The sequence below is a fragment of the Sinocyclocheilus grahami genome, unplaced genomic scaffold (assembly GCF_001515645.1).
Source record: "Sinocyclocheilus grahami isolate Dianchi unplaced genomic scaffold, SAMN03320097.WGS_v1.1 scaffold435.1, whole genome shotgun sequence".
NCBI classification, from domain to species: domain Eukaryota; kingdom Metazoa; phylum Chordata; class Actinopteri; order Cypriniformes; family Cyprinidae; genus Sinocyclocheilus; species Sinocyclocheilus grahami.
Window position 1 is genome coordinate 478301 of NW_015505614.1, and position 23342 is coordinate 501642.

Genomic DNA, 23342 nt, shown 5'->3' on the forward strand with positions numbered 1-23342 from the left:
CCCCCCCCCCCCCCCCCCACACACACACACCATAAACACAACATCTTTAACATTTTAGCTATAGAATTTCCAGCTATAACAGTAAATTATGATTTATTAAAAAATTACATAACTTTTTCTGGCACAAACATGGTGCTAAGAGAAAAATGTTTCTCTTTTTGTGATGGAGCAAGTAAAAATAAGTGTAGGACACATTCACTGAAAAAAAATCCTTATTGTTGAGCCCTGCTTGTGATGCTCTTGTTTGCCTATTTTCTCTCAGTCATTTGGAGTGTGATGGAGCGAGGGCAGGTGGCTCTACTGAGAGTGAAGTTGTGCTGAAAACATGACCATCTGTTCACAGGAGTGATCGGAAATGTGACCTGCCAATCTGGCCTCCTGTTCTGCGCTGGCCATGTGACATGGAGGATTACACATCCTTTATACTTCTGGCCTGCACCTTTCACATGTTTGAACATTTCCTGAGTCAAAAGGTCACCGGAAAATGAGATTCTGCATAGATCCTGTGCTTTACAGTAGCCGTAACTCACAATCCCATTATAAAAAAGAAATGTTAAAAGGCCATTTTAGTGCACAGATTATTTCAGGGGGGGGGGGAAAGAAAAGAATGGACAAGTAGAACAAAATGATTAGAACTGAGTTTGTCTGGATATCAGAGCAGCTGTGATGTATTGATAAATTTAAAAAGATCTACATATATTTTCATATATCCATAACATTACACAATGATTTGTTTGACTCACTAAGCTGTCATCAAATATTTTATAAGTTTTAAGAACTTTAAAATGTATTTTTGTAATACAACTGTACCTAATTTTGTTGTTTATGTCTTAATGGGAATATGGGAAAGACTTTCTTGACTGTTGTCATTGTTCCTCTCACTGCACAAGCCAATCGTGAGCTGTCATCACAGATGATCTTAAGTTCAAAGTTATGATCATCAAAGATGATCTTAAGATCAAAGTTTTTCCAGTTGGGATGCAAGATGTGCAATTTTCAGATAGCTCAATTAAATGTTATATTTTAGTTGCATTAGTAAGTCAATAAAAGCACAAGTGGTTGTGTAAAATAGACACACAATATTATAATATTTATTTATTAACCGCAGGCCCCTGAATTGAATCAAAGTGTGATTGTAAACATCCAGTTTACACCATTTACCATGGCGCTTCCATGAGAAATGATTACTACAAAACGAGTTTTAATGAACTTTCATAGTTTTAGTACATAGTTCATACATTTACTCACCTGGCTTAAGTTGACATCATTTTTGCTGTCACGGGTAAACTGGCTGGTTAGCTGGTAAATCATGGTGTGACCCCTCCTTCTGGCTTTACTGAAATGAGAGTTCCCAGTGGTCCTTTTGTATGGCTTATTATCTGCACAAAATGAAAAAAACATTAACAGCCTTGACAGTTTACAAATGATACAAATTTTAAATGGTCTAGGTTTGTCTATGTAAGATTGCGTTTGTTTGTTTATGTAAGATCCATGTGTTTTAGCAGATGTTTTGTAGATGCTACTCCTAAAGCCTGCAAAGACTGTTGATTACACTATCCTTTTACACCATTTGGCATGTGATGTTGGCTCTCACACTAAAATGGTTTAGCTTCTATCTAAACGATTTCATCTTTTGTTCTGGAAGCTCATCTACCTGCTCAGTCACTTAAAAAGTAAGGTTTCCCCTAAGGGCTATATTTTAATCTTACTGAATTTTCATTCTATAGTGCATGTGTCCTCTAGGCTCCAAACATGCTGTTTCTTATCAAATGTTGAAAACCAAAGCTAAGTATTTTTTTAGGCTATGTATTTTGCCATATTTAAAAAGATTAGTAAGAATAATGTTTGTAGTGTTGACTGTACCATCAGTTCTGCTGCTGTGATGGCTCTTGTCTTTTGTTTCTGAGATGTCCTTGAATGAAAAGAGAAAAAGCACCATCTCCCCTTTCTCATTCTTAATGGGCACAATGTCCAACAGACACCAGAATGAACTTCCTGTGATAACACACCAAATAGAGTTGCAGAATTACACAGACATTAAAAAAAAGTTACTACATAAAAATATCAACTTATCAACCAATAAAACAGTTTCGCTATGGAAGAGCTACATTAGCAGTGGGCTGGTGATTTTGAAGCAATTAAACTTACAGCTTCACTATTAATTAAATTGACCAGATTTCTGAAATGGAAACTGGGGACATTTTCCTATGGCAAGCCGTTTCAGCTTAAAATATTCCAAGCATTACTCGTCGTAATTGCATTTTTACTAGTAACAATTCAATTAGAGAGCTCTACAATTAAATTCTTAGAAGTAACAATGCCAATTAGAGAGCTCTCTAAATCTATTTAACTAGTTATAAATACAATAAGAGAGCTCTTTAATTTAATTAGAGAGCTCTACAATTGCATTCTTACTAGTAATAACTGAATTAGAGAGCTCTCTAATTCAGTTCTTACTAGTGACAATTATGATTATAGAGCTCTACAATTCAATTATTACTAGTAACAATACCAATTAGAGAGCTCTCTAATTCAGTTCTTACCTGTAAAAATGCAATTACAGAGCTCTCTAATTAAATTCTTACTAGTAAGAAATCTAGTTACAGAGCTCTACAATTGTATTCTTACTAGTAAAAACTTGTATTTATTAGATGCAAAACAGATTTGCAACTACACCCATTTGCCTTTCCAAATCCCACCTGTGGTGATACAATTCAAAATAAAAGCCCCATAAGCATGAATTGATAGCATATTCATTGTGTCAGAATGACCATAAGAGTGAGATGACAGTTTGAAAATGTTTTGTTGTAATATTTAATCACTTAATTAATTCACACCTTTATATTATTATTAATATTAATATTAATATTTCTTTATTTCAGACCCTTAGGTCCATATCACAAAAATGAAAATAAAGAGTAGCCTATAGTCTTGAAAATACTTTACCAGACAAAATATCACCTAATTTTGGTGTTTATTATGCACTGTAACGTGCATGTAGTATTTGAGCTAGTACATATATAGGCTAATTAATAGGTTAATTGTCACTCAAATTTTCTTTCTTTCTTTCTCTCTCTTTTTTTGGTCAGACATTAGGGGGGGGGAAATTCAATTGGGACATTATTTTGGGGTATTTTTTTGATAAGCTTAATTAGGCAATATTTTGCTGAGTGTGCTGCTTTTTGTGCTGGAATCGTGGCTGGTTTTGGCCAGTAGGTGGCAGCACGACTTACTGAGTGATTAATTTAAAGGGGTCATATGACGTTGCTAAAAAGAACATTATTTTGTGTATTTGGTGTAATGCAATGTGTTTGTGCGGTTTAAGGTTAAAAAACACATTATTTTCCACATACTGTATATTAATGTTTCTCCTCTATGCCCGCCTTTCTGAAACGCGTCGCTTTTTACAAAGCTCATCGGTCTGAAAAGCGAGGTGTGCTCTGATTGGCCAGCTATCCAGCGCGTTGTGATTGGCCGAATACCTCAAGCGTGTGACGGAAATGCTACACCCCTTACCATACTGTGATGCAGTGTGTGCGATGAACGCCTGTGATGCGCGACGAGACAAAACCAGTAAAACCCATTACAAATTAGGCATTTGTTGCATCCAGTGGAGACATAATTACTGATTATAATGGCTTATACTGTCTTTTTACGCGTTGCGTTGCGTATCACACTGCGTAAACATAAAACCATGTCTGCATTTGTGATCGGAGAAACGACAAACAACAAGCACTACTCTACACTGCTCAAAACTCGCGTTTGAATGGTCAGTGGCAAATTCTTTAAATATAAAAACGTACTTACAGGCTGTGAGTCATGAAGCGCCAGATTGTCCTTGCAAAGTTGGAATTGCCCCACTTTATAGAAAAAGACACCGGCATTGTAGGCTATACTCTCCCAGGAAACAGTCCTTGTCCTCCATAAAATGCGCTGCACACATCTGAATATTTGGGTTGAACTGTTCCGGAACAGTGTTGTAAATACAACTTAACCACTGATTTCTAGTTGTGTCCTCTTTTGGAAGGCCAAACAAATAAGTTTCGCTTTCATAACGAAACACACAGCATCTCCACAACATGGCGGCGGCGGCAACAAGAGAAAGGAAAAATTGAAATCGCATCATATGACCCCTTTAAAAACACAGATTCATGCAAGTATGAAACATGTCTCTCGGAGACGCACAACAGTTCTTTTCCCGCTTTGTTTGGAACTATTTGTGTTGGTGAAACAAAAACAGACAATAGTGTGTCCAAAATGTAACTCACTTGAATTAATTAGAGCCCGACCGATATGGGTTTTTTGGGGCCGATACCGATGCTGATATTTGGGAGTAAAAAAAGGTTGATATTCATATATCGGCCAATATTCTTTGTGTATATTATAGTACAGTACCAGTCAAAAGTTTGGACACTTTCCCATTCGTGTGTCCAAACATTTGACTGGTACTATATATAGAATACAGTATATAGTGTCGTGTCCTCTAGGCTCCAAACATGCTGTTTCTTATCAAATGTTGAAAACCAAAGCTAAGTATTTTTTTAGGCTATGTATTTTGCCATATTTAAAAAGATTAAGACGTGTCGGCGATTCCCTCAGAACGCGTCTTTGATAATTCACTCTGCGTGATTGTCACTCGCGTGAACGAGCACCGATTTGCCTCCGATTGCGGGCATTTGTTGTCGATTTCGCAAAACCTGTCGGCGAGTGAAAAGTCGTGCTAAAATCGTGCAGTGTGAACTCGGCATTACTAGTAAAAATTAATTAGAGAGCTCTATAATTCAATTCTTACTAGTAAGGATTACAATTAGAGAGCTCTCTAATTCAATTGTTACTAGTAAGAATTCCAATTACAGAACTCTCTAATTCAATTTTAACTAGTAAGAATTCCAATTAGAGAGCTCTCTAATTCAGTTGTTACTAGTAATAACTAAATTAGAGAGCTCTCTAATTCAATTACAGAGCTCTGCAATTAAGCATATCTTTAATTTGTTTTTCACTTGTAAGAATTAAATTAGAGAGCTCTCTAATTGGAATTCTTACTAGTAAAAACTAAATTAGAGAGCTCTCTAATTTGAATTGTTACTAGTAAGAATTCAATTGTAAAGCTCTCCAATTGTAATACTTACTAGTACATTTTCAATTGTAGAGCTCTGTAATTAAAAATGAATGGAAGTCAATGGAAACATATGACTAGTAAAAATTCATTTGTAGAGCTCTCTAATTGTTACTAGTAAGAATTGAATTAGAGAGCTCTCTAATTGGAATTCTTAGTAGTAATAATTGAATTAGAGAGCTCTCTAACTGGCATTGTTACTAGTAAGAATTTAATTGTAGAGCTCTCTAACTGAATTGTTACTAGTAAAAATGCAATTACGACGAATAACACTGGGATTATTTTAATATAAAACGGCTTGCCATATTTTCCTACAGTTGATGTTATCTAGAATTTTTTAATTGTTGCGGGTTCCATATCAATTATATTAAGTAAACAATTAAATAATTATAGTTTTATGTAGACTAATTACAACTTTTTAAACTTATTTAAAGCTGCAGTCCGTAACTTTTTTTGGTTAAAAATGATCCGAAATCAATATTTGAGCAAGAACATAACCAGCCAGTGTTCAAAACTATCGCCTTACTTTAGCCCGATTCACAAAGGTTAGTTTATAATAATGTTTTCTAATTTGAGTGGCATGGGTTTTCGCGGGAAATTCGAGCATGGCACTGCATCATTACGTCACTTCTGTAAACATAAAGAAGTTGTCCCGGCTAGTAGGCTATCGCATGTGAGGATCCTGCAGGTGGCCGATCGTTTATAGCCTTTTCTCACAGCAGCCAGAATAATTAAATGTATCATTTTGATGGCTCATTGTAATCCAGAAAGGATTATGTGTTTATGAAACACATGTGAATGAAATTAAATTATATTCCAGTTATAAATGTGCTTCTAATTACAGACAGCCTGGGATTACAAAGATTTCTTTTTTAAAGAAAACCAGTTCGTAGGGAGCATAATTTGCTTTTTGGGTTAAAATAATTTCTTAATATGAAATTCGAAGAGCATGACAATTAGATTAGACTGTGCAGAAATTGAAATCTACAGGCTAATACACACTACTCATAGTGTTGCGGGAGAGAGGAAAAAGGAGTTGCCGCTTTAAGACAGCTATGTACGGGAGTTGTAGACCAGAGTGAGATGCATTGTGTAATGTAGTTCAGTGTGAAATGTGCTGGAGCTACGTGCCCTCACTGTGTGCTGTGCAGTTGAGAACGGAGGGAGAAAGTTTGTACTTACAAGTTAAGCTGTTTTGCACTGTGAACCTGACAACATGAGAACGAGTAAAAGAAATGGCATGCATCGGTAATTTTGTCCGTCTCTTCCCTTGCACGAACATGAATTGACGAGCTGTTACGCTGCCGCCGAAAATCGCTGAAGCAGAGAAAGTAACACTGGGGGCTCGAGCCCAGGATTCGTTCGTCGCAGGTGGTGAGACATACAGACATTTTAAACTGTTAAACCGAACCAGACGTTGTAAGAGAAAAGGTGGAAATGGCGGATACTCGGGAGAGAACGCGAGTGGTGAGAAAACATTCTCATTTAAATACGAGCAGCCTGTGGAATCCTGCGATGTCGGAAAGGACAGAGAATGATGAAAAATTAACACATATATAATTTGTTGACTGGCTAAACGAAATGTCAAAGCGTCAAAGACTGATAATAACAACAATCCATTTAAATGCAGTTCTGCCCCGTGTCCAGCATCCGTTTCAGTAAACAAGCCCACATCTTGCTATGAGCCACACGTAACACAGCAAACAGCGAGAGCAACCAATCCATTTATTAGTGGGGTGGAAAATGACCATATACATGATAGTGGAATCGATACACAGTGCTACACACAGAGTACTCCGGCAAATTTGAACTACTCACACTCCATATGCACAGATTTAACAGCCAAACGGATGCTTCAAGGCATGCCCACAATAAATCACCAGCCTTGTAAACATGATGTCTGTGCAGCTCAGCATAGCATTCGTGAGGATGAAGGTAACACTATGTATTCCAAAGTCAATGAGTGTTGTATCCCGGAGCTTACTAGGTCCAGCCAGAGTTGAGACCCCCACAGCTATGTGTAGACTACCGGGCACTAAAAGAGCGCACCATAAAAGACGCCTACCCACTTCCAAGAATCCAAGACACACTAGACACGCTGTCCACAGCAAAGTGGTTTAGCACATTGGACCTTGCCTCCGGGTACTGGCAAGTGGAGTTGACCCCACAGGCGAGACAGGCAGCTGTGTTCTGTAGCAGGAAGGGGCTCTTTGCGTGGAACGTCATGGGAGAGAGGAAAAAGGAGTTGCCGCTTTAAGACAGCTATGTACGGGAGTTGTAGACCAGAGTGAGATGCATTGTGTAATGTAGTTCAGTGTGAAATGTGCTGGAGCTACGTGCCCTCACTGTGTGCTGTGCAGTTGAGAACGGAGGGAGAAAGTTTGTACTTACAAGTTAAGCTGTTTTGCACTGTGAACCTGACAACATGAGAACGAGTAAAAGAAATGGCATGCATCGGTAATTTTGTCCGTCTCTTCCCTTGCACGAACATGAATTGACGAGCTGTTACGCTGCCGCCGAAAATCGCTGAAGCAGAGAAAGTAACACTGGGGGCTCGAGCCCAGGATTCGTTCGTCGCAGGTGGTGAGACATACAGACATTTTAAACTGTTAAACCGAACCAGACGTTGTAAGAGAAAAGGTGGAAATGGCGGATACTCGGGAGAGAACGCGAGTGGTGAGAAAACATTCTCATTTAAATACGAGCAGCCTGTGGAATCCTGCGATGTCGGAAAGGACAGAGAATGATGAAAAATTAACACATATATAATTTGTTGACTGGCTAAACGAAATGTCAAAGCGTCAAAGACTGATAATAACAACAATCCATTTAAATGCAGTCCTGGCCCGTGTCCAGCATTCGTTTCAGTAAGCAGGCCCACATGTTGCTATGAGCCACAAATAACACAGCAAACAGCAAGAGCAACCAATCCATTTATTAGTGGGGTGGAGAATGACCATATACATGACAGTGGAATCGATACACAGTGCTATACACAGAGTACTCCAGCAAATTTGAACTACTCACACTCCATATGCACAGATTTAACAGCCAAACGGATGCTTCAAGGCATGCCCACAATAAATCACCAGCCTTGTAAACATGATGTCTGTGCAGCTCAGCATAGCATTCGTGAGGATGAAGGTAACACTATGTATTCCAAAGTCAATGAGTGTTGTATCCCGGAGCTTACTAGGTCCAGCCAGAGTTGAGACCCCCACAGCTATGTGTAGACTACCGGGCACTAAAAGAGCGCACCATAAAAGACGCCTACCCACTTCCAAGAATCCAAGACACACTAGACACGCTGTCCACAGCAAAGTGGTTTAGCACATTGGACCTTGCCTCCGGGTACTGGCAAGTGGAGTTGACCCCACAGGCGAGACAGGCAGCTGTGTTCTGTAGCAGGAAGGGGCTCTTTGCGTGGAACGTCATGCCGTTTGGCCTTTGCAATGCCCCGGCAACATTCCAGTGCTTAATGGATCATGTTTTGGCTGGAATGCAGTGGGAGATCTGCCTAGTATACCTAGACGACATCATTGTGCTGGGCAAGGAAGTAAAGGAAATGCTCCAGCGCCTGGCAAAGGTGTTTGAAAGGTTGCGCCAAGTCAGCCTGAAATTGAAACCCGCCAAGTGTTGTCTCTTCCACCGTCAGGTAGTCTACCTGGGCCACATCGTCACATGGTATAGCTACTGATCCTGAGAAAGTGCAGAAAATTCGAGAGTGGCAGCAGCCCACGAGTGTTAACGAAGTCCGGCAGTTTGTGGGTCTCGTCTACTACAGACGGTTTGTCAAAGATCTCACCACAGTTGCAAAGCCCCTTCACAACCTGCTAAGAAAACATGCCCGATTTCACTGGACCCCTGACAGCCAACAGGCCTTTGATAAGTTAAAGGAGCTGCTCACTACCGCCCCCATCCTTGGCTACCCTATGGACAGTGGTGATCTTATTCTGGATACAGGTGCCAGCAACTTCGGAATCGGGGCTGTGCTGTCTCAACTGCAGAAAGGAGAGGCGCGCGTACTAGCATATGGAAGTCGGAGCCTGACGCCAACTGAACAATATTACTGCACCACACTGAGAGAACTTTTAGCAGTAGTGGAGTTCACAACACTTTTCCAGAGTGAGATGCATTATGTGTAATGTAGTTCAGTGTGAAATGTGCTGGAGCAACGTGCCCTCACTGTGTGCTGTGCAGTTGAGAATGGAGGGAAAAAGTTTGTATTCCGCTTACAAGTTAAGTCAAGTCAGTCCACCCGGGAGCTGTTTTGCACTGTGAACCTGACAACATGAGAACGAGTAAAAGAAATGGCATGCATCGGTAATTTTGTCCGTCTCTTCCCTTGCACGAACATGAATTGATGAGCTGTTACGCTGCCGCCGGAAATCCCTGAAGCGGAGAAAGTAACAATAGTCACCAATGCTGATGTTGTTAACATTAATCATTTGAGAATTAAGTATAACAATAATAATAATGTGTATCATATCACACGGTTTGATGTGATATGAGCTAACCGATCTTTAGATTTAATCACCATTGGTAGCCAGATTTATGGTAATGCTTTTTTCCTCAGTTGGTCATAACAAACATGGCAAACTTGTTACTTACTTGTTTAGATGGCAATATATGGTGAAAATTCTTATTTGGGTCATATTCCAAGACGTAGGCTAGAATCTGTGATTGCAAAGTACATTAAATATCCACACCGGTGCAGTGACTGACTGCCACACATACTCTTCAGAACATTAACTGGGGTTCCGTTAATGATGAGTGGGGTGTAGATCCGCTGCTGCCTTCTCCTGAAGTCCACAACCAGCTCCTTGGTTTTGCTGACATTCAGAAAGAGACAGTTTGATCGGCACCATGATGTCAGTCTTTCTACCTCATTAAGGTAGGCAGCCTCATTGTTGTTGGAGATGAGGCCCATCACCACTGTATCATCTGCAAACTTGATGACAGAAGTGGAGGTGTGAGAGGACACACAGTCATATGTGTAGAGAGAGTAGAGCAGCGGGCTCAAAACACATCCTTGTGGGGCTCCTGTACTCAAGGTGATGATGTTGGAGGTGGTCTGACCCACCCTCACTACCTGAGGTCTGCATGATAGAAAATCAAGAACCCAGTCACAGAGTGGGGCATTCAGTCCAAGGTTTCTGAGCTTGGAGGCCAGATTGTAGGGGACTATAGTGTTGAAGGCTGAGCTATAATCTATAAACAGCAGCCTCACATAATTCCCTTTATTGCTGTTGGTGTGGGTGAGAGTGGCGTGCTGGAGATGGGAGACAGCATCCTCAGAAGACCTATTTGGGCAAAAGGCGAACTGGAGTGGGTCAATGCTTTTAGGGATAGAGGAGCAGATGGTGTTCTTCATAAGCCTCTCAAAAACCTTCATAATTAGTGATGTGAGTGCGACAGGTCGATAGTCATTTAGGCAAGATGGATTGTTGTTTTTTGGTACAGGAACAATGATAGAGTTTTTAAAGCATGTAGGGACAACTGACTGAGCAAGGGACTCGTTAAAGATGGACGTAAACAATCCAGCGAGCTGATCGGCGCATGATCTCAATACACGACCGGAAATTACATCTGGGCCAGCCGCTTTCCTGATGTTCACACACTTCAGAGCTCGACGAACCTCATCCTCCGATACAGTGAATGCGCACGCGTCATTGATGCAGCTGTTCTTTTCCTCTGTGCACGTCGGCAGATATCGCCAGAGCGGTTTGCTTCGAAACGTGCATAAAAGGTGTTCAGCTCATTGGCTAGTGAAGAGTCAGCACTCACCGCATTGGAGGGTTTACCGCGTCGGAGGGTTTACTTTTAAAAGCACTGATAGTTCTTATATCTATCGATCCTTATTAATTGTATGTCATGTTTTATGTTATATTCTTAACATTCCATTAAGTGTATTATTAATATAATAAATAAAGCAATAAATGATGGCAAATTGAAGTGATACTTGTAGATTTAAAAATAAAACCGCCAATAGGTGGTGGCAAGTCACTGTCTTAATGAGCCAGGCGTCGCGTCATTCATTCAGTAACAAAGCAAAATGCTGTAGTAATGAATGGGTTATCAATCACTGACTCTCCAAATAGTTAAAAGCCGCAGATTCGTTCACTAATGAAACATTGTATGTTGCTTGGAGACGCACACCATATGATACGGATTTTGTTGGAACTATTATTTCATTGCAAAATATAACAAACATGACAATATTCTGTTTAAAATGTAGGCTACATTTAAAATGTAAAATGTTCACTTAATATTAACTTTTTTTGATGAACTGTTGTAAAAAATTAATGGCACATTTGCCATCGTTTGGATATTCAGGGAAGGTTTCATTCTTGCTCATATCTTAAACATGAAAACAATAACATGCACAGAGTGTGTCTGTATCGAAGACAGCTTAAATCGATCTCAGTCCGTGTCAATATTTGCTCTTCACGCTATTAAGTGAAGATCTACTTTAAAGATACATTGAAAAGCAGCATATTCAGCGGGCATCCTATAATACGCACGCTGCTTGTGTGGATGCAGTCAGTTTTGACCGCAAAAGATGAGGTAAGCTGATTGGCTATCATGCATTTGACCGTTTACGGCACTCCCATTTTCCTGTTTTTACATTAGAAGCGGCCTTTTGCTTGTCAGAAATACATGTTTGGCTTTAATGTTACTTTAAGTTGGGGTAGAATTAAATGAATGCCAAAACTCAGAATTTTGTTCGCGTACCCCCCTCCGTCATCTCACGTACCCCCAGGGGTAGCGTACCCCAGTTTGAGAACCACTGCCCTAACTGTTTAAAACGGGACTGCACAGAATATGCATGTGCATTGCAGAGCTACACAAGACCAGCATTTGAGGTTAAAAATTATATAAATTTTTATATTTTTTTTAGAAAATGACCGATCGTTTCGCTAGATAAGACCCTTATTCCTTGTCTGGTATCGTGTAGAGCCCTTTGAAGCTGCACTGAAACTGTAATTTTGACCTTCAACCGTTTGGTAACCGTTGAAGTCCACTATAAGGAGAATAATCTTGGAATGTTTTCATCAAAAACCTTAATTTCTTTTCGACTGAAGAAAGAAAGACGTAAACATGGATGTCCATCCAAACATGGATGACATGGGGGTGAGTACATTATCAGGAAATTTTCATTTGAAAGTGAACTAATCCTTTAAGCTTTTTAAACATGTTTACAATATTGTTATTGCCCACTCTGGGGTCTGGTCAGGATTGAGCTTGCCAATGTTTCTCCTACCAAATATTGGAGTTTGATCTGGTTTCACATCAGATTGAAGTCTTTTTTCATGGGTTAAAGTCTTTTTTACAGCCTGTTTTAATTTGATTTGCAGATCTGTCTGTGTCAGCCTGCCTCTTTGATCGAGGTCGGTGACTGTGCTCAGGTACTCTGGCAATTTAAATTCTCTGATTTAGATACTGATAACTATCTAGTGTACTTTGGCCAATAAGACCCTTATTCCTTGTCTGGTATCGTGTAGAGCCCTTTGAAGCTGCACTGAAACTGTAATTTTGACCTTCAACCGTTTGGTAACCGTTGAAGTCCAATATAAGGAGAATAATCTTGGAATGTTTTCATCAAAAACCTTAATTTCTTTTCAACTGAAGAAAGAAAGACGTAAACATGGATGTCCATCCAAACATGGATGACATGGGGGTGAGTACATTATCAGGAAATTTTCATTTGAAAGTGAACTAATCCTTTAAGCTTTTTAAACATGTTTACAATATTGTTATTGCCCACTCTGGGGTCTGGTCAGGATTGAGCTTGCCAATGTTTCTCCTACCAAATATTGGAGTTTGATCTGGTTTCACATCAGATTGAAGTCTTTTTTGATGGGTTAAAGTCTTTTTTACAGCCTGTTTTAATTTGATTTGCAGATCTGTCTGTGTCAGCCTGCCTCTTTGATCGAGGTTGGTGACTGTGCTCAGGTACTCTGGCAATTTAAATTCTCTGATTTAGATACTGATAACTATCTAGTGTACTTTGGCCGTACAGTTACTGACTGTCCTGTTGTCTCTGCTGGTAACTCATGTTATTAAAAGTGTTCCATTCTCCAGTTTTTGCACTTCACACATCACTAAACAACACTATGGTACTACTGTTTCTACAGAGGTTGCTGCCAGTGAATGTGAGTATTCTCTTCAATGATTAGTGAAACACCACCGGTCATGCCATTTCAACATGGCAACATACACTGAGGGAGGTAACTAAAACGCATAAAAGAAAACTATTATGAGTACAGTTTTCATCTCATGTGAGTGTACAAATGTTAGAATATAATTTGTTGTCCAATCATGGTTCCCTTCCGAGGGAATTTCAAACTGCGTCAATGTGGAGATCGAGAAGGCTTGGAAAAATACATTCTCATCCCGCATCCATAGATTCCAGCATACTAGTTATGCCAACATTGAGGGGATGCGTGAGAATGGTTATAAGAAGATGCCCCCTGCTGAAGAGACGCTGGCCTGTTATCTCTATGGGGAGACATCTTCTCTTAAGGCTCTCTCCCGTCTGTCCAAACCCCTTCAGGATACATCTCATTTGAATGGCAGGGCATACGCGGTAGCAGGTCAGGCTGCAGCCTCGTTGCATGGCAGTGCTTCAGGCTTATCAGGCTGATCTGCTGAAAGACCCGGATAAAGGTCAGGGTCTATCCCCTGATGAGGTGGCTGAGTTGCGTGGCACCACAGATCTTGCTCTCCGTGCCACTAAGCAGGCCGCCACTGCCATTGGCAGATCCATGGCGGCCATGGTGGTTACGGAGAGACATCTGTTGGTGAATCTGGCGGATATTGGGTCGCAAGAGAAGGGCTTTCTTCTTGATGCACCAGTTTCCCCTTCTGAGCTTTTCGGCACATCCGTCAAGACGGTGGTCGAGAAGTTTAAGGAGGCCAAAACGCGCTCGGCTGCCTTTAAATCCTTCATTCCACGAAGGTCCAGGTCTGAGCCCGAACAACAAAGGGGTCCTGGCCCGTCTCGATTTAAGGAACTCGCGCCCCTCCCCTGCCTGCGGGTAGGGCTCAAAAGGGGCGTGGGTCTAAAAGTGACAGGCAAGATTTGAGGGAAGTGATCCAGACTAGGCATTCTCAGTGCTCTCGTCTGGACCAGAGTAAAATCTGAGCCATCTACTCACCTCCCTCTAAGACTATTACATCTGCTCTCATCTTCCTCCCCTTAATTCCCCTAAAAAGCTTCCCTCTTGACTGAGGTTACGTAGGAGCGTCCTGCGCTTGCATTTGCAGTCTTTTATGCTGGGCATATGATGTTTTGGCTAGTTTCTATGTCCCATAGAACTACCTACTGATGGTCTGGACCCCAGTGCTCTTCGGACTTCGCCTCCAGCCTATATCTAGGAGCCTGAGTCATGCGCGGGAGCCATGGTTGGTGAGTATGATCCATTTAATCTACTCTACTGCTAGTTTTTGTGTATTCAATATTCATGCATTTATGACCTCAACACTAGACTTTTCTAATGTGTATTGAATGGATGCCCTGCAGGCTCTATAAATAAGCTCCAGCTGGTTCAAAATGTAGCAGGTAAAGTGCTTACTAGAGCCAAGATATATAATTACCTCATGCCCCGATGCCCCATTTTATTGTCTCTACACTGGCTACCTGTCACTCTAGCTAAATTTGACATTATGTCTGACTCTAAAACTGACCCCCCCCCCCCCCAATTGTAGCCTGATTTCTCTCGTAGTTATTTACTGGGGGACTAAAAAGTATTTAGAGAAAACAGCCTTTTATAATTTTACATTTTAAATGTTTCTCTTATTCAGTTTTTTTGTTATGTGATATAGTTTAAGTTTTTATATTTCTAATTAAGATAGAGGATAATTTTTTTTGTTAAATCCTAAATGGCCCACTTTACCAGATCAGATGGCCCACTTTATGTGAAAAGACATTTGTCTGGAGTGCATGATCTCAAAATGGTCACTGGTTACTTCCAAATAGCATAAGAACTTAATTCATATTAAAAAAAATGCATATGAAAATATCTAAATTACAAGTTTAACAAGAAGTGTCCCAATTTACCTAAATTATATGACCAAAATCTTGTACCAGGAGATGGAGACCAGGAGTGAAAAAGTGAAAGTTACAAAGTCAAAGTGAAAGATGGGTAATTTTCTATTATAACGATACAGTACACAATTGTCACAACCGGGACAAAGAGGCAGACAGTCAGTGTAACGTTAAGCAGAGAGTTTAATAACAGGAACTTAAGAGAGGCTTCCAACGGAAAAGAGTTCAACATAGGCAGTAAGGGAAGTAAAACACAGTCTTATCTGGGTCGGCACTCCGGTCCTTCGGCCGAGAACTGAGGATTCCGAGGGGAACAGGCAGATTGGAAGGTGAGGAACCAGGACAGAATAGCTTGCAACCTTGAGACCAGCCAATGAGTGAATTAGGTGAATGAACATCCCCTGACATACCGGGCGACATCTCTGGCCATGTGGGGCCACCAGTAGCGGCTCTGGAGGAGCGAGAGGGTTCGGCGGCTGCCTGGGTGCCCCGATCCCGGAGAGGTGTGAACTGAGTCCAGAAGGGTTATACGTAGGGTGGATGGGACATAGCTCCTCCGCTCTGGACCTCCCGGTGGAGCGGGTTTGGTGAGAGTGGTGGCACGGATCTGGTCAGTGAGAGCCCACTGAATAGGAGACATGAAGATGGCAGGCAGCAGGATGGGCTCGGGTTCTTCGGGGGTAGGATCCGGTTGGTGTAGGCAGGAAAGTGTGTCCGCGCAGACATTCTTCGTCCCGGGACGGTAAGTGACCACGAAGAGGAAGCGGGTAAAGAACAGCGCCCAGCGGGCCTGCCTAGGGATCAGATGTTTGGCCTCTCAGAGGTATTGCAAGTTCTTATGGTCGGTGATCACCTCAAATGGGTGCTTGGCCCCCTCCAACCAATGCCGCCACTCTTCCAGGGCGAGCTTGATGGCTAGTAACTCCCGATTTCCCACGTCGTAGTTCTGCCCCGCCAGGGATAATTTCCGTGAGAAGTATGCACATGGATGGAGCACGGGGGGTTCACCTCGCCACTGTGATAGGACGGCACCCACTCCCAGGGTCGCGGCGTCCACCTCGACCAGGAAGCGGAGATTGGGGTCTGGGTGTGAAAGGGCCGGGGCCGTACAGAAGACGGCCTTGAGCTGGCTGAAAGCCTGGTGGGCTTCTGGGGTCCAAGTGAGGAGTTTGGCCTTCCGTCGGAGGAGAGAAGTAAGGGGTGCCGCCATCTGGCTGAAGTGGGCGATGAAGCGGCGGTAGAAATTTGCAAACCCCAAGAATCTCTGCATCTCCTTGATGGTACTTGATTGGGGCCAGTTCTGAACGGCTTTCACCTTCCTCTGGTCCATTTGTACCCCAGCCGGGGTGACGATGTATCCCAGGAAGTGAACCGTGGACTGATGGAACTCACACTTCTCGGCCTTGAGGAACAGGTGGTGTTGGCAGAGGCGCTTGAGGACTTGGGTGACATGGGGACGGTGTGCTTCAAGCGTGGGTGAGTAAATGAGAATGTCGTAAATGTAGATGAGGACAAACCGGTTGAGCATGTCTCGGAAGATCTCGTTCATGAAGTTTTGGAATATGGAAGGTGAGTTGGAAAGCCCATAGGGCATGACCCGGTATTCGTAGTGCCTGGTGGGCGTGACAAAGGCAGTCTTCCATTCATCACCCCGGCGAATGCGGATGAGGTTATATGCGCTCCTGAGACACAGCTTGCTGAACACGCAGGCTCCGCGGAGTTCCTCCAAGGCTGCCGGGACCAGAGGAAGGGGATAGGCGAACTTCACGTTTGGTCATTGAGGGCCCGGTAATCGATGCACGGTCTCAGGCCCCCATCCTTCTTGGCCACGAAGAAGAAGCGCGACGCTGCGGGTGAGGTGGATGGACGGATGAACCCCTGTTGTAAGGCTTCCTGCACGTACTCCTCCATGGCGTCTCTCTCCGGGATCGACACGTCCTTTGGGTAATTGGGCCCCAGGCAGCAGGTCAATGGCACAGTCCCATGGCCGGAGAGGTGGCAGGTGAGTGGCAGCGAGCTTGCTGACACACGTCCTGGAACGCCTGATATTCGGGAGAAGGAGGAGTGATGGGCGCGGAATCCGGGATTTCCACTGAGGTGGAACACACTGGGAGATCCTTCCGGTCGGAGATCGGTCTAGGCAAATCCCGGAGACACGCTTGTTTGCACTCCCCACTCCACGTGAGTATTTCTCCGGACCTCCAGGCAATGGTGGGCTGATACTGGGCGAGCCAGGGGCATCCCAGGACGAGGTACACGACAGCCTCCTCCAGCACCAGTAGAGAGATCCGTTCGGCGTTGAAACATCCAATCCGAAGAACGACCTCGGGCATACGGTGCCGCACCAGCCCCTTGCCCAGCGGCTTTCCCTGGACAGTGGTGATCTGGTAGGTCGTGGAATTTTTGCAGCGGGGAATTTGCAATCCAGCGATACTACGGGAGGAGATGAAGTTCCCCGACGCTCCGGAGTCCACGAGGATTTTGACTGGAAAGGATTGGTTGTGATAAATTAGAAGGGCATTTATATGAGGAATGCCTGATACATCAGGAGTGATCTGGATAGTACTCACCGATGGGCATGGTGGACAAAGGGGGCAGGTGCGGAGCTGGTGCTCCTGGGATCCACAGTAGAGACATAGGCCATGGGTGAGTGTCCGAGATCGCTCTGAGGACGACAGGTGGTAGCTATCCGTGATCATGGGCTCAGGCACTGGAGTGGAGAGGCTGGGCGAGGCAGCGGGTATCGCTTCCATACGGCACGCGGTTAGGTGCTGGGAGATGCGAACCGCCTTCTGGAGGAAACTGTCGAGGCCCACGGTGTCATCATAGATGGCCATCTGTTGGCGTAAGCCCGGGTTGAGGCCTCGGTGGAACACCGAGAGCAGGGCGGCCTCGTTCCAGCCGCTGCTGGCGGCGAGTGTGCGGAAGCGCAGCACATACCCGTGGATGGATAACTCGGCTTGCCGCAGTTGAAAGAGCTCCTCATGCACCGTGACTTCCGTGGTCGATTGACTGAATACCTCCTGGAAGTGTTTAACAAAGCCCTCCAGTGAGTGAATGCATGGGCTCTGTGCCGTCCACAAGGCTTCGGCCCACTGCAAGGCTCGTCCCGACAGTAGTGAGATAATGAATGACACCTTGGCCCGCTCTGCCACAAACAGGTGCGGTTGCATCTCCAGATAGAGGGAGCATTGCAGCAGGAACCCGCTGCAGAGGGCTGCCTCACCCGAGAAGCTGGCTGGCCGGGCCATGGGACAGGCGGGTAGAGAGGTGGTGAAAGTCCGAATGGGTGAGGGTTCCGGTGAGGAGGTGCTTTGAGGATCCATTAGTCCGTGTTGTAATCCGTTTCGTTTTGAGGGGCTGGTTTTCTGTCACAACCGGGACAAAGAGGCAGACAGGCAGGGTAGCATTAAGCAGAGAGTTTAATAACAGGAACTTAAGAGAGGCTTCCAACGGAAAAGAGTTCAACATAGGCAGTAAGGGAAGTAAAACACAGTCTTATCTGGGTCGGCACTCCGGTCCTTCGGCTGAGAACTGAGGATTCCGAGGGGAACAGGCAGATTGGAAGGCGAGGAACCAGGACAGAATAGCTTGCAACCTAGAGACCAGCCGATGAGTGAATGAGGTGAGTGAGTATTTGAGTGGTGTGGTAAGTGGGTGCAGGTGTCCGTGATCAGTAATCAGGTGATTGTGAGCGGGTGTAGGAGGCTGATTCGGCTGGTGAGGCAGGTGTTTCCGTGACAATAATGATGCGCGGATGGCGGTTCTATCCGCGGGCGCTGCGGATAATCCGCAGATTGGGTGGGTCGAGTAATAAAGTTATCTAAATCAGACAAAAATACAGGTGCGGGCAGTTGGCGGGTAGATAATTTATTTGAAGCTGCGGATTCGGGTTATACGTTATAGCTCATCCGCGCATCACTATACACAATATAGTTATCCAGTCTGTAAAGCTGCTTTGAAACAATGTGTATTGTGAAAAATGCTTTACAAATAAAACTTACTTGACATTGCTAAAATGGAAAAGGCCTAAAAGTAATTCTAAATCTATGTAATAGCGCAGAGCGCAGACACTACAGCAAATTTCAGTACAGTGCTTTGCTCAAAGTCACAGCAATGATATACTGTAGATGAAGTAGGGCAGTGGTTCTCAATTAGTCGACCCCCCATCCACCCCCAGGCACTACACATTTTCTATGTCCCTCTCATCTAACACCTGATTTAGATCATCAGCTTACTGGAAGAGAGTTCTTATTTGTGTCAGATAAAAATGTGCAGAGCAGTGGGGCAATTTTGTAAGGGAACTCAGTTCTTGGAAATCACTCACAATCTACACCAGAATTTTTTGGGGCCCCTGTATTAAATTGGCTGCTGCTAGCAGTACAAGTAATGCGTAATGAGATAACAGCCCTAGAGTATTATTACCATTCTTCTTGTAGAACTGCACCTCAGCCTGGTACTCTTCTTTGCTCTCCAGTGCTTTCTCCACACCCTGAGTAACCTGCTCACTAGTGCCCGAGCCATATAGGAAATGACAGCTGCAGTTCTTCTGCATCACCTCTGTTCGTCCAAACCCCGTCAACTCACAGAATCCATCGGAACAGTACACAATGGGATAGCCACGGTGACCCTGAGCATTCCCAAGGAGGAAGTTGCTGTCTGTGGGACAGAAAAGAGATCAGGATTATTCATGTTATGAAGGACATTCTAAAGCTAGTTATGAATATTCAGTTTTTTGAAGTATTACGCCTCTATCTATCTATCTATCTATCTATCCGTCCATCCGTCTGTCTGTCTATCTAAATCAATCTGATATAATTGCATCATCATTCACATGGCTCAGCTTGTCGAATACTTAACTAAAGCTTGCTGTAGCATGTCACAGTCTTCAGCGGGTGTGCCCTGGAGGGCCACCAGATGACTGTGTTCTGGGAGCACATGGCTTGTGTTGTGTTTGTCTGTTGCCATGTGCTCTTTCCTGTCTATTGTCTGGCCCCTCCCATCTTGTTACCTCGTTATTGTTTAAGTTGCTCCACCTGTGTCTCCCTCGTTTGGTTCCTATTTATTCTCCTTGTGTCTGTCATCCTGTGCTGATCCGTAATTTCTCATTGTGTGTGTTTCGTGTCTGCATGTGGTCCAGCTTTGAGCCTGCTTGTCTGTTTTTCCCCTTTGGGGTGGTTTGAGTTTGTTTTTGTTTCATTTTTATTATTCCAAATAAATAACCATTTCTCCTGCAATTGAGTCCTCGCTTCATCTCCCCGCACGCTGACATAGCAGTTGCAGCGTGCTTCAAAAACTCCCCACCTTCCCCAGCTCCACATGTATAGATCTGCTATAGGTTAATTTCATGTATGTTATATAGGGGGGTTATTTCATGTTATACACAGTCACCTCTGCCTTGCTCACTAAATAATTATGGAATAACCTCCTAACAGCTTCCTGACAGGAATACTTGATATGAAAATATGTGATAAATTGGGTGAATTCAGGTAAAATAGGCCATTAGGTAAAGTAGGACTGTATAAGCTTGATTGTACTGTACTCAATGGGTTTTCATTTTCAGAGCATAACAATGGTCTTCAATTAAAGTGGCACTGTTGTTGTTGTTTTTAATAAAATAGTTTTTTTTTTCAAAGGTATGTGAAATATTTAAAATTTGCAGCATATAATCTTTAAAATATGACCAAGAGTTTTACACACCAGTCTGTTATTGTTGGGATATTTTCACGCCAGAAATAGAATAATCAAATACACTGAAGAATATTCAGTGGAGTAAAATCATGTGACAAATAGCCCTGATCTACATTTTATTGTTTTATAAAAGGTTATAAACAAAAGTAAAATGATCAGCATTTATCGGTAATCAATCATAGTAAAGGGTTTGTGTGTGTGTGTGCAGAATAGATATTTCAAAGTTCTTTCAGTAAGTCTTCGGTATACCAAAAGCTCAGTTTCACCCGCTATCATCACTGAGATTACTGCACAGGAAAGCTGGTCTCTACGGCAACAAGAGGGCAGCTATTTTGGGCCGTGAGTACACTGGTGCCTTGTTACCCAGAAGCGTCCAGCATTGCGAGGAAAGATCCTTTGTCTCGAGAGGGTAAGTTAACATTACTGACAAATCACCTGTCTCTAAAGTGTTCATCATAGTTTAAGATGAAATCAAGACACATTAAAACATCATTAACAGTACTTTCCTCATAATGTCAAATTAAAACAGAATGTTAATTTCAATTCAAGCTTCAGTTTGAAAAACATGACAATAAGTAAAACAAAGAAAAAAAGGCGGGGGGAGGGGACGGAAGCAAATAAAATGCCTTCTTCCTTTGGCTGAGAGTGAATGGCATCCCATAGAACTGTGTGGTAAAATGTTTGAAATTTGGCACACTCATAAGAACAGCCTGAACAGTCCTGATAGCCAGTTTTAAAACCCTATCTTCTGTCTTAAACCCTCCAGTGACACCAACAAGGCAAAGCTTAATTTTTTACTAGCACTTTAATGTCATCACACACATAAAACTTGGTTATCATCATGGTGATTACGCCCTGAGGTTGTGTGAGCAATTTCATAATAGCACAATTTAAAATATGTAATATATATATTTAATGCTCATAATTGTATTTTATAAATGTTTAATTGTATCATTTTGACTTTAGGTCATAGATTACAATATCTTGTAAGATAGCATATTGTTAAATAAGAAGCTGTGAGTGTGCATGAACATGCTGTTGTGTGTTTGTGCGAGAGAGATGTTATCTAACACGAGATTAAGTTTGTAAACTGTGTGAAGGATTTTCTTCATTACTAGTAAGAAAGCACAGATGGGAGGATTGTATTCTATTTTTTATATTTAGATATGTGTTGTACAGCTGCCTTTGTTTTGTATAAATACTGTTAAGAAAGTATATTGTTATCACATTTCCTGTCATGTTGAATTGTATTAAACTATGTTTTGCTTAATGATTATATTTTAGCATTTTGTGTTGTGATACTAATGTCATTAGACAGACATTTCAATGGATTATAGTAAAATCTAGTTATTGCTTTTATTATTATGAATGAGAATTATAATCTGTTAACCAGCCTTTTAACTAGTAGCTGGAGAGAGTTCTTGTAAATTCAAGGTAAAAGGATTGCATGAACACAAACAGCTTTGTCCCTTGACAATCACTTTTCCCATGACACACACACACTTATCTCAAAGATATAATGCCATGAGAGCTATGCAAAACAAAAGATTTATCTCCCATGATAAAACAGGAACAAACACACAAAGTGTATGTGGTGCCTACATGTATTAACCTGCAGGACAGATACAGTATACATTTACAATAATCAGTATAATGTATAATAGTAGTACAGAAATATTTGTGTTGGACCATTGTTGAATCGTTTATGACACAACTATTTATTATTAGACAATGATTTTCACTTTGAAGCTTACGGTTTGCCTTCATTTTGCTGTTAAATAAACAGTAAAATCACTAATTGATCCACTCATCCCTACTACATTTTCAGTCTAAAATTTTAACCTATATCTGTTTTTAAAAAAAAATGCATATTCATTTGGTGCTGGTGATGATATAGGCATGAAAATCCTTCACCTTTAGTGTACCTTGAAAACTGTAAATTTTCATCTTGAGCACTCTCTCTCATGTCGGTTTGGTGTGTGTGCTTTTGTGCCAGTACTTACGAGTGCCATCGAAACGAGTGGCAATGGTGTCCAGGAAGGTGTTCTGGGGTGCCAGCAGCCCCTTCATCACTGGCATGATGCCAGGTTTGCAGAGTCAGCAGATGTTTAGGGAAAAAGCCTGTATGAACCATCAATCCTCACTACATCCCAATGAAAGGGTGGCCAGGGAAAATGTGAGGTACAGCAGAGAGAACACATCCTAAAAGAGTAAGCACTTCCTCGAAAGAAGACTCCTCGCTGTATACTTCCTCAGGTAGCTTTTGGAGTCCAGTGGATGTATGACCAAGAAACAAACAAATCTCCTTCCTTGTCAGTGCATACATTGAAACCAATTTCCACTTAGTTTCTTCTCTTTTGTCTTTTCTGATAAGTCTGTCTCAGCTGTGTACACCTGTATGACAGAGGAGAATCCAAAAAGATGTGCATCTCCAGAACGGCGTGGATTTGTTGTTCTGTAACACACTGTGGCAGAGCGACAGAG

General features: G+C 42.5%; 1 protein-coding gene across 1 annotated transcript in view; it reads right to left on the minus strand.

Moving 5' to 3' along the window:
* The window catches only part of LOC107551826 (potassium voltage-gated channel subfamily H member 4-like), a 42452-nt gene extending 19161 nt beyond the window's left edge, over positions 1–23291 (minus strand). The window contains exons 1-4 of the mRNA XM_016233578.1: positions 22862–23291; positions 19593–19826; positions 1864–1995; positions 1249–1379 (exon numbers count right to left, since the gene is read on the minus strand). Coding sequence (XP_016089064.1) covers positions 1249–1379; positions 1864–1995; positions 19593–19826; positions 22862–22937 — 573 coding nt within the window. The 5' untranslated portion in view covers positions 22938–23291. The remainder of the gene's footprint in view (positions 1–1248; positions 1380–1863; positions 1996–19592; positions 19827–22861) is intronic.
* Positions 23292–23342: the final 51 nt, after the last annotated feature.